This window comes from Engraulis encrasicolus, chromosome 20 (genome assembly GCF_034702125.1).
Source record: "Engraulis encrasicolus isolate BLACKSEA-1 chromosome 20, IST_EnEncr_1.0, whole genome shotgun sequence".
In the NCBI taxonomy this organism is placed as follows: Eukaryota; Metazoa; Chordata; class Actinopteri; order Clupeiformes; family Engraulidae; genus Engraulis; species Engraulis encrasicolus.
The window spans coordinates 36,648,104-36,663,103 of record NC_085876.1 but is presented as its reverse complement, the minus strand read 5'-3'; the positions used below and the strand labels follow the sequence as shown (position 1 = coordinate 36,663,103).

General features: G+C 42.9%; 1 protein-coding gene across 1 annotated transcript in view; it reads left to right on the top strand.

Annotated features, from left to right (window-relative positions):
- grin2da (glutamate receptor, ionotropic, N-methyl D-aspartate 2D, a) overlaps window positions 1-15,000 on the top strand; it is a 97,371-nt gene that overhangs the window by 56,368 nt on the left and 26,003 nt on the right. The window contains exons 5-8 of the mRNA XM_063185842.1: window positions 138-340; window positions 6,701-6,869; window positions 11,800-11,953; window positions 13,507-13,632. Of these exons, the coding sequence (XP_063041912.1) occupies window positions 138-340; window positions 6,701-6,869; window positions 11,800-11,953; window positions 13,507-13,632 (652 nt within the window). The remainder of the gene's footprint in view (window positions 1-137; window positions 341-6,700; window positions 6,870-11,799; window positions 11,954-13,506; window positions 13,633-15,000) is intronic.

Sequence of the window (15,000 nt, the reverse complement as noted above, 5' to 3'; positions counted from 1 at the left end):
TGGGGGTTGGGCACAGGGCTAACAACCCTGTCTCGTAAAAAGAACTACTATGTTACGGAAACAGCAACAACCACACTGTACCATGCGTAAACTAAACCTGACCCCCAGGTGTGTTGCGTGTTCCCTTCCCTCCACAGGTGGGCGTGTGGGAGAACAACGTGTTGCGTCTGCGCTACCCGCGCTGGTCCCGCGATGGCGTGTTCCTAAAGCCGCTGGACAACGCCCAGCACCTGCGGGTGGTCACCCTGGAGGAGAGGCCCTTCGTCATCGTGGAGCCCGCCGACTCCGCCTCCGGATGCATACGAGACTCCGTGCCCTGCAGGCTGTCCTTCAACTCCAGGTCAGAGGTCAAGTGATCGTGTTTATTACTTAGGGTCAAATGTTGCAGTTGTTGGCTATTTAGTTATGGTAGGAGGGAGCAGAGGTGATTTTAGATTCATGTAGGGCCTCGAGCGAAATTTCAAAGGAGTGAACAGTTAAAGGGGCATTCCACCGGTGGAGACATGAATATGTATTAAAAGTGGGTCATATATGTAGTAGAATAGTAGCATAAATTTCTAATTTGGTGCCTTCTTGGCCGAGAAATAGGGGTGGTACGGTTCACAAATGTCACGGTTCGGTCCATATCACGGTTTCAAGGTCACGGTTTTCGGTTTTGTACGGTTCTGTTTTTTTTTTTTTTTTTTAAATAAAATGTATTATATAAAAATTTGAATGAAAATGTAAGCTTATCATGGGTATGTTGCATTTGACTTCATTTAACCCAACTGAAAGAGGAAAGATATCAATGACTTTAACATGCTTCCATATATTTCACAAAAAGGGAGAACTAAGTCCTAACTTTTAAGTTGACAAATATTCAAATATTACATGCTATAACACATTTGACGTGTAAAAAATAAAACAGCTACACTCCTGTAGGTAATGGGACCATTAGGTCAGTGTAGTATGACTATTTTGGTTAATGACACACTGAGAACGAAATGGACTTTTATTTTGATACCGCTTTCTGCGAGTTTTGCGCTTATGAATCAGTTGCTTCCTATCATGAAAGTGCCGGCCGTGAGAAGCATAGAAGAAAAATCAGAAGTCAAATTCAATTTTAAGTGAACAAGTGATAGGGTTATGTTATGTTAAAATGTGAAAGTTAAGGTAACAAATAATTTTAAAAGATCGTTTTTTTAGAAGTGTATGCACAAGAATGTTTCACAAAACTCCTGTGGAGCTGAGCCTTTTAAAACAGTCAAATTTTATTTTTGTTATAGTGTCAAACATCAATGTTAACTAGGCAACAGCACAAAGTCCCCTTCCGTCCATCAGAGTTTAACTAGCTACATATAATTAGGCCTACAGTTGATTGCAGTTAAGGACAGCACAGTGAATCTGATGGATATGTTCAATTATCTCGCATTTTGCCGTCCGGAATCCCCATTCAATGCCACGTGGATATAGCCTATAGGCTACTGTAACGTAAGTCATAGTCTACTTTGTTCTGCTAATCTGTCATTATTTGTAAATTCATGTTCATTTAATTTAAAATGGTCAGCATAAAGGCTGGGAACAGTCACTTGCGCTAACGTGGAGAGAGAGGGGGGAGAGGGTGACGCTGCTGACCGACCTGCACTTGCTTGTAGGCTACTGTAGCCTAGTCAGCTGGCGCATGCTGTTACATTATGTCTTTCAGTTGGCTGATAGAAATCAGTCTTTCCACACTCAATATCCTACGTAGTCTTTCTGTTTTATGCTTGTAAAAGTAGTAGGATTTTAATAGCGTCGTCCGCCGGTGGTCACTCTATATATATATATTTTTTGAAACCGTGGGCACCGTGCGGTTGCCCACTACCCCGTTCCGTGACATGCAAACCGTACGGTCTCGGTTTGCAACGCAAACCGTACCATGCCTACCGAGAAAAGGCAGAAAATGACTTTTTAGTGCTTGTGGATTTGTGACAACAATCCCCATAATGCATTGCAATGCTCAAGGTCCACAGGCCACACCCAGGCAGCTCTGCCAGTGACTTACTGGAGCCTCAATGCCAGTGATTTCAAAAGCACTGGCACACTGATCTGTGATAGGTCTGTTAGCGCATTAGGTCCAACCCCCTATGGGCGGGGTTGAAAGGGTGGGAAAAAGGCTTGTAGTCTCAACAGAAATCCAACTCTCTTACACTTCCTCCTACAATGATGCAAAATGACGATTTTTACATCATTGTAGGAGGAAGTGTTAAGAGCTGAATACGGATTTCTCCTGTCTCAGGGGGAATTGAGCGAGTGTTGCACGACCATTCAAAAGTATGACTGAGTGTCTAGCAATGGAAGGCCTAATGCAAATGGGTGGGGTGACTCTTTAAAAGAAATTTGCCACTTCTTTAGCAGAGCACCATCCAGGGGTGCCTACCTAGCCTGGTGACAAGATGCGCCTCTGCATAGGAGCCACTGATATTTTTTTAGCACATTTTCTTGCCTGCACCATGATTGCTCCTTGGCACATCCTGGGAATCTCCATTAATCCCCAACACTTAGAAGGTTTCACAAGATTTTCTTGGTATGTGCATGAATACATAATAATTAATAATAAGAGAAAGCTACCCCGAGATTATTTATTTTCCTGGTAGACCCCGCCTCAGGGTGCATCCGTTTCTCCATACCCTGCAGGCTGTCCTTCCAACTTCCTTTAACAGATCAGGGGTCAAGATGCCTAGAGGTCAAATGTAGTCTCTAAGGTTGCAGTTCTTGGGAAGTGAATTACAAAGATCCAAGTAGGCCTACCAAAGTCTAAAAACACAAAATTGTCTGTCTACCAAAGTCCATCAAATCAACTTGATCACCCAGTAGACCCTGTATCAGGTTGCATCTGAATGTCCATTCTCTGCTTGTTGAAAGGGTATGATGGGATCAAGAGGTTAAGGTTAAGGTTAAGGTCAACTTCAAAGTCAAAGGGTGTAGTTGACAGTGTAGTTGAATTGCGCAAGATCAGCTGTTCCGATTTAATCAGATGCGACTAAAATTGTAGTTAATTAGAAAAACAGTCATCCCAAAGTCACTAAGATATCCCAAAGACCTTGTTTGAGAATGCATCTTCGACTGCATTCCCGCCGTGCAGAACGTGCTTCTGCTCCAAGTAAGAGGTTATGGTTGAGTAACCATTGTGGGAGTGCTCTGGCTGCCATAGCAACAAGCCTGGCACCACAGAGATCCGGGTGGGGTGACTTTAATTTGCTACAAGGTTCAAGGTCATATTTGATGTCACAAAGTCACATCTTGGGGTTAAAGATCTGAGAATTGAATTAGGTGAACTGAGAATTGAATTAAGACCAGTTACCCTGGTGACAAGTTCAGGGGTCAAGGATTAAGCTTAGGGTCAAAAGTGGTTGGCTGGTTGAGTTGTTGGGGATTGCATCCCAAGTAACATCACCCACTCAAATGACAAGCCTGACTTGATTAATTTAAAAAATCTTAAGAGGAAAATAGTTTATAATAGTATAAAATAGAAAGTATAGATTTCGCAGAGGCAATGCAGCAGTACCCAGAATGTGAAATTTTGTTTCCAGTAAGAATATGCATCAGTATTTGTGCCCTTTTGATTCGATTTGTTTTTTGTTCTTTTTGAGTGGTTTTGGGACTTCATTCTCTCCCTAATGGCATTTTTTGTTGGATCTACTTGGTCTTGTGACCTGAAGTGTAACTTTGCCTTTAGAGCTGTAAAGCAATATAAATGTACATCTAAGGCAGGTCCCAGCATACAGAAAGTTGCTTATGTTGAGGGATTTGAGTGCTAGGATAGGAGTTGCATTAAGAATGCTGTGGCAATCAGTATGTTTACATTTAATGTAAAAAATGTTAATTAAGTATGACACTGTTATAAAATAATACATAGAATGGTGATAAAGTACTTTGTTGAGACCTTTGTTGAGATCATATTAACAAGTTCTGGTACCAAACACAGAATGTATATTCTGTAATTGCATAGCTTAATATAGGCTAATGTATAGAATTGCATCATGTAATTGCCCTCCAGAATAGAGTGTTTAGCATTATGATGATATCTCAGGAACAATTGCAGCACTTTTTACAATGTACGGTAAGATGATTCAAACAAAAGAGTGTAACAATAAAAGAGCAAGATAAAAAAGAAGCCCATTTCACTTTGACATAGACTGTTGATATTTTAATGACCAATTGGTGCCAGATGAGCGAGAGTGCAATCAGTCATAGTGTCAGGGCCAGAAGACTGTGTGACAAGGCCGTAAAAGGGCGAAGTTGGGAAATGGCAATTACAAGCACCTGGAGGTGGGCAGGAGGATTAGATTCAACATCGCAGGCTATTCTTGTGACATAAAGTTGGGAGTAGGTGAAGGCAAGTAGGCATGAGTGTAATTGTTTAAGCCCTTAGCGCAGCACCTATTGCTGTCACCAAAATTTTAATGTCTATGTCTTAATCTGTTACTTAAGGCTCTCGGCACTGTCATAACAATGTTGTTATGATGTAGTTGAGTATTTTCAGCAAATAGTGAATAGGCCCACCGGCAACCCCATCTGCATTAAGAGGCTACCTATAGCTGTTAAGCAGCCAGTCATTTCATTTTAGACTTAATAAAACACTGCCCTTTTATATTGGATATTTGTTTATGCACTAGTTTGACTAGTTTGGTTTTTTGTTAATGTATTCATGAAACATTTTGCTCTCAGCTCTTCTTTTTTAACCTTTTTCATTTTGCTGTTATTTATTGGCCATGTTTACACAGCCTTTTAGACATTTAAGCTCTCACATTTTGTGGGAAGGAAATCTCCTGGGATATATCCTTAAATTTCATTATATTGCAATCATTTGCTTGTGTATACATTGTCTCCATTTGTGCTTTCATTTGTTTTAGTAGTGAACAAAGTGCCTGTGAATCCATGACATTGCAATTTCAGCGTAGCACAAAATAGCATAGTACTAACCCAAAAGAATAGTCCCTTATCCTTAAAGCAGCATTGTGCACTGTGCATTGTGCTTATTGGCCATACAGTATTTTCCGTTTTTCTTTTTATCAACAAATGCTGTATGTAGTGTAGCAAATGTCTTGTGGTGAACTGAATGTTGTTTTTCAGCAAAGCCCCGAATCTGCCATTTACATATACATAGTGCTGTGTTGGCAAGCCCCAATGTTGGCAGCTAGGGTACCCCTGGCATGGTTGAATGGTAGCGCCAGCGTCTTCAGACTGAAAAATGACAGCATCCTGGTCTTCAGTTCTATAAAGACAACACCAGGGGACAAACCGCCCTGTCTTTTCTGTTTTTCGTTTTCATCCGTTAAAAGAATAAATGTTGATAGAGCCATGTATCCATGGAGGGAATAATATTTTCTGCTGTGAAGAAATCCGCACTGAGGGAGACTGTGGTGCAGACTACGCTCTTCTCTAGATTGGAGAAATGTTCACATGAGAGCGCTTCATAGGAACCATTTAAAATGTCACCATGTTTTTACCACACAGATGTTTAATGGAGCATTTGTAGCCTAATAAGAATTGACAGTGCATGAAAGATCAGGGCACGGTTGCAGGCAGCCAGATGAGTAAGTGAATTAGTGTGGTTAATATGTCTTAAACGTCTCTCTTTTCCAGAAGAGAATACAGCACTTGTAAGGCATTTTTTTCTACCACTATCAACAATAAGACAAAATAGTCCCATTCCATGCCCTGTTTTATCAATGGTCATATGTTTTTATTTCTACTCTTTAAAATATTTAAGCTAGCATACACGTATAGACTCATGAATAGTTCACTGTTGTCGTTGTAGATTTATGTTGCCTAGTACGTTTTTGCTACGTTTGTCTTATCCACACAGTTATTTCTCCGTCAGTGTGATGCGATATCGTTCCCTGTCTTGCAGTGGTATGCGATGGTCCGTGGAATACATCTACCATGCATGATGTGTCATTATTTTGCTGTAAAATGTGATTCTCTCTCACTCTCTCTATTTCTCTCATTCCTTCTCAATATACATATATATATATTTCTCTCTACTTCTCTCTCTGTCTGTCTCTCTCTCTCTCCTCCTCCCCTGCCTCTCTTTCCCTACACTCTCCTCCATCTCTCTTTCTTCCTTTCTCCTCCTGAAATATTCCATCTTCTCCACTCTCATTCTCCCCCCCCCCCTCTCTCTCTCTCTCTCTCTCTCTCTCTCTCTCTCTCTCTCCTTCTGTAACGTTTGATCTTCTCCTCCACTCTCGTTCCCTCGCTCCGTGTCTGTCTCTCCCTCTTGCGGTCTGTGTAGACTGTGATCACTAGCTACCCCTTTCCACTCCAGTGTGCTGTGTGATGTCTCTATCTATTGGCTCAGAGTACGTCAGCTGCCTCCATTTTCTTTCTTTGCGAAGTTTCTGATGTCTCTTCTTCTAACAATTTCTGTCTTTTAGTTTTCTTTGTAAGGAAGGAGATGTAGTTTCATTTTTTTTCATCACTCTGCTTTTTCAAATCTCATAATGTCTCCGAATGAATGCACTTGTGGATTTTTCTCACGTCTCATAGATCTGATCTCCCACTCTGCACCCCCCCACCCCGTCTCTCTGTCTCTCTGTCTCTCTGTCTCTCTCTGTCACTCTCTCTCTCTCTCTCTCTCTCTCTCTCTCTCTCTCTCTCTCTCTCTCTCTCTCTCTCTCTCTCTCTCTCTCTCTCTCTCTCTCTCTCTCTCTCTCTCTCTCTCTTTTCATTCCAGCATTGTGTCAGACGGCAGCACAGCCAATAAGCACTGCTGCAAAGGCTTCTGCATCGACGTCCTTAAGCGATTGGCCAAAATTGTGGGCTTCACCTATGACCTCTTCCTGGTGACCAATGGCAGGCACGGGAAGAACATCAACGGCGAGTGGAATGGCATGGTTGGTGAGGTGAGGACTCATGTCGGCTTTTTGACTCTGTCTGAAACTAAAAGAGGTTTGGAGTGTTTTGGCCTTTGCCGTGGCTCAATTCAGACCCGAGCAAAGATTCTTTTAACCCATTGATGCCTGATGTTGCGTTGTGCAACATTGGCCCTGGCGCCTGGAGCTGCATAACGCAACATTCAGGGTCATGAGATTTGAGACAACTGTATTAAAACTCTCTGTTTGTTTGAGATGAATGAACACATTCTAATGAAAGATGAGGGTCTTAGCGTTAAAATGAAAATTAGTGTACATTTTTGTGTGCTTCAGAAGCTGAGATATTTAGGTTTTTATAGGCTGAGGGCAGGTTTTCTTAAAAAGGGCTCAGGCATTCAGCACCCTTTTTTGCAGGTGCCTTAAGCATCAATAGGTTAATTCTAACCCGAGGTTCGATTCCAACCCCGGGGACGTTTCCCAATCCTCCCCCTTCTCTCTCCTCTCTCGCACTCATTTCCTAAAAACCCCAAAGCAAAATCTTTACATCTTTAAACGGAGTGTTTTTGCCAGCAAGACAAGAAAGCACATTTGAATCGAAGAAATGCGTGACATGCTGCCGGCGAAAGCTACATTACATTTGTTTTGGCCAAGGAAGCATAGATGCATAGTACCAGAGATCAGCGGTGTAGTCTACTTTTTTGAAGTGGGTATACTGTATATCTGAGCATTTTTTGAAGTGGGTATACTGTATATATTTGTGCTATTCAAAACAATGAAGCAATCCATTTTAAGCGGGTATACTGAAATCCCTGAAATTTAGAAGTGGGTATACTCCGTATACCCGCGTTCTACGTAGACTACACCACTGCCAGAGATCAGACAGAAACTGAAATAGACCTTGAAACCATCTCTGTACATACTTAATTTAAAGGGACACTGTGTGAGATTTGTTGTTGTTTATTTCCAGAATTCATGCTGCCTATTCACTAATGTTACCTTTTCAGTCCCTCCAGGATTTTGCACTGGGATTTTGTGATTTTTGCGATCAAAATGTCTGATTTTGTGGCGGCATTTTCTCATTTTTTGCAAAGATTTTGCGGCATTTTCTCATTTTTTGCAAAGATTTTGCACCCCTTTCTGGGTTTTTTTTGGTAACTGAAAACCACAATCAGTCTAAGCAGGCTTAAGACAAAAGAGAGAGAGATTCAGAAACACTTCCTATATAATAGAATAATAAAATATTGTCAAAAACTGCCAGAGCGTCTTATAAGCCAGTGCGTCCAATGTGTAAAAAAAATCATGGCCGCGACACTCATAAATCTCTGTCGATATTTTAGAACGACTTCGGGGGAAAACGGGACTGCGCGTTATGAAAAAATACTTGTGGGTATAACAGGCTGTATGCAAGCGTTACAATGTCACCTGTTGGAAGACGCGTCTCTCTCTCTCTCTCTCTCTCTCTCTCTCTCTCTCTCTCTCTCTCTCTCGTGCTCGTATTGCAAGCCGTTACATATTATTTCCTTGATGCAAAGTTGTGATGGCATACACGCTCTCGTTGACATGGTTGTGTGCATGGTTGCATGGATTCGCAAGACTTTATTGCAATAACACAGTGAAAGCGTGGAAGGGCCGTTCACTTCCTATCTCGGTGTCCTTGACTGAAACAAGTTGCAAAACTCCAAACTTCCGAATCCTTTGCGATCGGCACTACAGTGATTGTTATCAGAAGGCTTGTGCCTACGCATAGACATAGACCCTTAAATTACAAACATAGCGAACATTGAAAAAAGATCAGACAACGACCGTCGGGTAGCATGCTCATGAAAGCGACAGGGGAGAGTGGAGAAGTTGCGCAAAAATGTAACGTAAGATGTTTGCTACTGTGCGACAGCACTGCCACTATTTCATGACTGCATACACTTCTTCGTCATGGATAAATGGGCAACAATACTTTTTCCAGCCAGGATTGCACTGAAAAGTAGGCTACTGCTGTTAAAAAAAAAGGTCACGGATGTGCAGCACCGACGCCTGCGTGTATGTGTGAGGGAGGGGAGGAGAGAGACGCGGAGCAGCTGAGATGAGGGTCGCGACTTCCGAAATAGCAGGCAATTCTTTTTCAATGTTTCAGTGACATATTAACAAAAATGCTTCCTATTGGTTTTCGTCTCCGGTGGTATTGTAGTCACATTTTTATTTTTTTGACGAAAATATAGGCCTAAATCAATAAACTCCACAGAATGTTGAAGGGGACAAAGGGGAAAATTTGCGGGGAATATGCGGCTTTACAGGAATTACGCGGCATCGTGAAATTATGCGGAATATCATTGAATTTGCATGAATCCACGCGATCGCTGAATCGCGAAAAACTGGAGGGACTGCCTTTTTCATGAATACTTACCACCAGCATCAAATTCTAAGTATTCATTATGACTGGAAAAATTGCACTTTTCATACATGAAAAGGGGGATATTCTCCATGGTCCGCCATTTTGAATTTTCAAAAATCGCCATTTTTAGCTGCAAAAATGACTAATTGGACCATACTAGAAAATATTTGTATATAACTTAGTAAACTTCCATGTAAAGATCAGATTTGGCAATAGGCAGCCCAGTTTCAATAAGCAGCATAGTTGCAGTACCTTTTTTGACCATTTCCTGCACAGTGTCCCTTTAAGCCCTCTATGAAAATATCAAGTCATCACTTGGTCTTACAGTATGCCAACAGTATGCTGTTCTAGCTGCTCTGTCCATGATGAAGGTTTCAGTCACCACATTGATGTCTGCTCAAGGTGTGTGACTTATAAGAAAGGGAAGGCATCAAAGCAACTTAGTCAGAATTATGTGAGGTTGCAGTTGATTAAATTGGTCTAAGTACATGTGTACTTTCATTAGCAGCTAGATACTAGAGATGTGAATAGTATGGGCCTATTCATATTGGCAGTTGGTCTCAGTGGTGTGTGTATACATAGGTTTCACGTTCACAAACATTGGTGCTGTGCGGAGGGGCAAGATACTAAGCAGCCAACCACGTGAGCTCATTTTTTTGAGTGACAGCAGTTTCCAACAATCAGAGGTTGAAGAGGGCGCAGCCAGGGGTGCACAGCCGGGGGTGTTTACAAACAGGAAACCCATGTATACTCATTGGCAACTGGCAACACAACACGGTAGTGTGTGTGTATAGTCATTGTTAGCATATCTCAACAGTGTGTATCCTCATTGGCAGCTGGTCACAGATATGTGGGCTGGCCCTCTTGGGCCCCCTGGTGGCTGGACTAGTGACGCCCTCTGAGTGCTGGTGGTCATGCCCAAACAGGCTTGAGACAAGAGGGCTTACTCACGTCATAATGGCGTAGTACGAAATGATGGCGAGGGGAGTACGGAAATGTTATTCACTGTGGAACAGGTTATAGGACAGCGTGAATGTCTGTTAGCTGTCCTTAATTACCCCCAGCAATTACTGCTGACCAACAGCTGCCGTTAATTGGCCACAAATTATCCATCATGGTGTCGCCCCCACTGACCATGTGCAAGGGAGTACGAAAATTGTATGCATCGCACCTACTGACCAATGACCATGCGCAAGGGAGTTAATTTTCCATCCACTCGTGTCCTCAGGCAACGCCCCCGTACTACACCGTGGCCAATGCATTTCCCCCCGAGAGATTGTTCTTCTGTTGAGTTTCTTTGGTCATGCCCCAGTGAAGCAGGTGTTGTAGATCGGGCCAATTCATAGGGCCCAGGGTTCCCAAGGGGCCCACAGGGGATTACTATATATATGATACGGCCAGAGTCGGGGCTCAGCCCTATCGTATTCCAGACACAATTTCACGATTTCCTGCAAAATCTCTGTCATGCCCCAATGCCTCAGGTCAGTGCCAGTTCCTTAACAACCAAGATGTCGTATTTGGCAGAGAGCAGAGTTAGGATCCCCTGGGCTTAGCACAGGGGTCCTTCACATCTCAATAGCTGAATAGCGTAGATACCAATCGTTAAAATTGATCCTTGAATTAAGCTGAATGTAAACACAGCAAGTCAATAAGCTTCGGGCAGAGCAGAGGCTGCAGTAAGAGTAGAGGACATTTTTTTTTTTTTTTAAGCAACCCCCAGTAGTTTTTGTCGTCCCTTGCCCAGCAGGTCCAAAGTTAAACTGAGAGATGCATAGCTCTTCCAAACTCGTTTTGGGTATTTACAGCCCATGTAGTGAAAAAAGAAAAAGAAAGCCCGCCTGGGAAACTCCAACTCCCATTGTCATTGTGACAGTGCACACAAGGTAATTGCATTTTATGCCTCACCCGTGCAAGGGGGCAGCCCCCAATGGCGCCCTCAGTAGTGCGGCGGGACGGTACCATGCTCAGGGTAGCTCAGTCATCGAGGAGGATGGGGGAAAGCACTGGTTAATTACTCCCCCCACCAACCTGGGGGGTCAGGAGTCGAACCGGCAACCTTTGGGCTACAAGTCTGACGCCCTACCTCTTACCCATGAGGGGATTCAAAAACACCTTTCACCTTGTTACATGTTGGCCAACTTCTGAAGTGATTTATAATGATTAATGTAAGGTTAAAAAAGGTAAATAACGGTAGTTACGTAACTAGTGTTGCTGTCACATAAGAGCAGAGGAAGACAAACGGGACTGAATAAATTGTGTTTTACATAATTGCTGACACATTGTGGTAGATACGATCAACTGAATTGGTATTTGGACTATCTTTCTGAAATCGGGCCTCTGGCTCAGTTTGTAATGCTCGCTCAGCATACCACCTCCGTTTACTCCCCCTTTTCCTAATGAAACTGTGGAGGATGGCAAAGGGAATGTGATAGGTAATGAACCACTGAAACCATTTTAATAGCATTGTTTTACAGTGAATGTGAAGAATAATCGCATACTTTATTGTTGTTAGTTTGAGTCTCCCTTCCTCTGTCCCTAATTAAGCCTGTTCCAAAATCTCCCATCATGCCTCAGGTGGTGGCCATGAGGGCCGACATGGCCATAGGCTCCCTCACCATCAACGAGGAGAGGTCGGAGGTCGTGGAGTTCTCCGTGCCTTTCGTGGAGACGGGCATCAGCGTCATGGTGTCGCGTAGCAACGGCACGGTGTCGCCCTCGGCCTTCCTGGGTGAGTAGGAGTAGGACACTGGCTCCGGCAGGACAGGATGAAAGTTCTTCATGTCTGGCTATTTGAAACACCGTTAACCCTTTCATGCAGAGACACTATTATAAGATTATTGTCACCAAAATGGTAATGGCCATGACCACTCTTACTTACCACTGTTACTTATAAGACTCTCGGTAATGCCATCATTGCTTTGTTGTAATGATATAGTTAAGCGTTTTCAGCAAATAGTGAATGGGATCGCTGGCGATCACATCTGCATGAAAGAGCTACAACGTTCATGTTCAGCATGTCCACAAAGTCGTGAGGTGGGAAAAGGTGGAAAGGGTGGAAAGGTTCAGGGCTTGGTTGCACATAACAGCTAACGAAAAAATCAGACTGATGGAAAATCTGTCTTCAGGTGTGCAACTGGACCCAGGCTTCATCAAGTAATGCACCGTGAACAAATTTAATGACAGAATTTTACGTCTGCGACTCTACTTATCCTGAGATTTTAACACACCATTTATCAATTGCAAAGTTGTGTCATGGTCATCTACTGTAGCTGTATGTTAAATGTGTGCAGTAAAAAAAAAAAAAACTTCAGGAGTTCACACAGTGTGTAGTATAAGCTTTGGAAACATAAAGCACAATCCAGACATGCTTTTCAGGTTAGGCATTTTGCAAATGAGAATAATAACCACTTGATTTCACCTTCTTAAATTTGCAAATTGTGTATTACACACAGTATAACAATTATGTAATGCTCTTCTAGCTTTATGTTCATGATGTCTTTGTGTCTGGCTCTACCCCAGGTGCTTGCTTGCTCCTTTATATCTACGAACTGTATCGTATGTTGAACTAACTTGCTAAATGCAAGGTGTGAAAACCCTTTGTGGCTCCAATTCTCAGTTTTTTAAACCTGAAAAGCATGTGCGGACGGCACTGGGGAGTTAATTTAATTTCCCAACAATAGAGTCTGTGATTCTTATTCTGTACGCTCTCTGACAAATTTAACAAATTGCCCCCTCACGGTTTTCGGCCTGTTGTGGATCATTGTGGACGGCACTCAGAGTGCAAGACTAAAGAGAAAAAAAACTCGCTGGTGCCTATGAACAATTTCAGATATAAATGAGAGAAAAGAGGGGGAGACACAATGGCCAGCACAAAATGTCTGAAAGTATACCCTGGACAAAGCTCTTGTTCAAGTACTGAATAGGTTGAATACTCACGGGCTGAGAGCCAGGAGAAACACAGGGTCTGAGGCTGTAACTAGCTCTGCAGGATGCCAGCATAGCTCCGATGCTGACCGCAGAGCCAGCACAAGCACCTCCACGGCTATAAATGCACTCTTGATTGCATACAGCGTACGATTCTGATTATGTGTATGGGTCTGTGTGTGTGTGTGTGTGTGTGTGTGTGTGTGTGTGTGTGTGTGTGTGTGTGTGTGTGTGTGTGTGTGTGTGTGTGTGTGTGTGTGTGTGCGTGCGTGCGTGCGTGTGTGCTTGTGTGCGTGTGTTTGTGTGTGTGTGCATGCATGCGTGTTTTTATGTGTGTGTGTGTGTGTGTGTGTACAGAGCCCTACAGTCCTGCAGTGTGGGTGATGATGTTCGTCATGTGCCTCTCGGTTGTCGCGGTGACCGTGTTCCTGTTTGAGTTCTTCAGTCCGGTGGGCTACAACCGCAGTCTGCAGAACGGAAAAAGTGAGTGTTCTGTGGAGAGACCGCCATCCCAATTGAGAATGTCTGGGGGTTTTTTTACACAGTAAATAAGCTGTTATAAAGTAAAGTAGAAATGCATTCAGAGGGCAGACCTCTGCCAAGGAAGCTGTTTGATCGAACAGTTGACTATATTACACCCTATTGTTATTTTAAGTCTTTCTGCCTTCTTTTTGAGTTAGAAACTGGAATATCAAAATTTGTCCACAATTCAATTTGCGTCACTGGGGGCCTCTAGATTTCCAGGCTAGCAATGGTGAAGAAACTTTTTTTTAAAAAATTCTTGGTTCCGGTTCATGATCCGAATCACCACCTGAATTTAATCACTTGTTCCATTTCCAACAACAAAGTTTCATCCAAATCCGTTCTTAAGTTTTTGAGTTACCCTGGTGACAAACAGACGGACAGCCAAACAGACAGACAAACAAACAAGCAAACACACAAACCAACTTGATCGAAAACATAACCTTCTTGGTGGAGGTAATTAGTTGTTATGAATAAGTTGTTACCAGAATGGCAATGACCCGGTCGTAATGTGTTACACATTCGTCTAAAGGCCCCTGTGCACTGTCATAGTGGTGTAGCACAGTGATTCCCAACCTTTTTTGTCTCACGTACCCCCTAAACCTTTTTGTTGTGCCATGAGTACCCCCTCATTCATGCTCTATATCTCTTCCTCTATCCCAATGTGACTATGCCCCATATATTTGCTATTATTACATTTTCCCAAGTACCCCCTCCAGCGTGCTCGCGTACCCCTAGTGGTACACGTACCCCTGGTTGGGAAAGACTGGTGTAGCACTATGATAGCTTAAGTTCTTTCACTGACTATTGCAGCGCTCCACTGGTGGAATAGCATACATTATGTGGCTACTGCTACAAACATTAGGCATACTGAACTCCCAAGTGTGCAATTGGCAAGTGTGCATTTAACCCCTTAGCGCAAAGCCTATACTATAACCTTACTGTCACCAAAATTGTAATGGCTATGTCTTAATCTGTTACTGAAGCCTCTCTGTAATGTCATAGCAATGTTATTATGATGTAGTTGAGTATTTTCAGCAAATAGTGAATAGGCCCGCCGGCGACCCCATCTGCAGTAAGAGGGTCTACGGTTCAGGTCAAAACAAACCAAACACGCATACAGTACATACGTACACCTACAAAGGGCCACACTCTCATTCTTGTTAGTTCTGATTTACTTGAACATGTTCAGGATTTAAATGCACGACTAGCCCAGCATCCTTCTGCATAACACCTGAACTCAAGCATTGTCATCTACTAGAGCTCACCAATCACCCCAATTGTGAACGTCTCTGCGGTGTTCATTTTTAACACACGTGGAACTGGTGC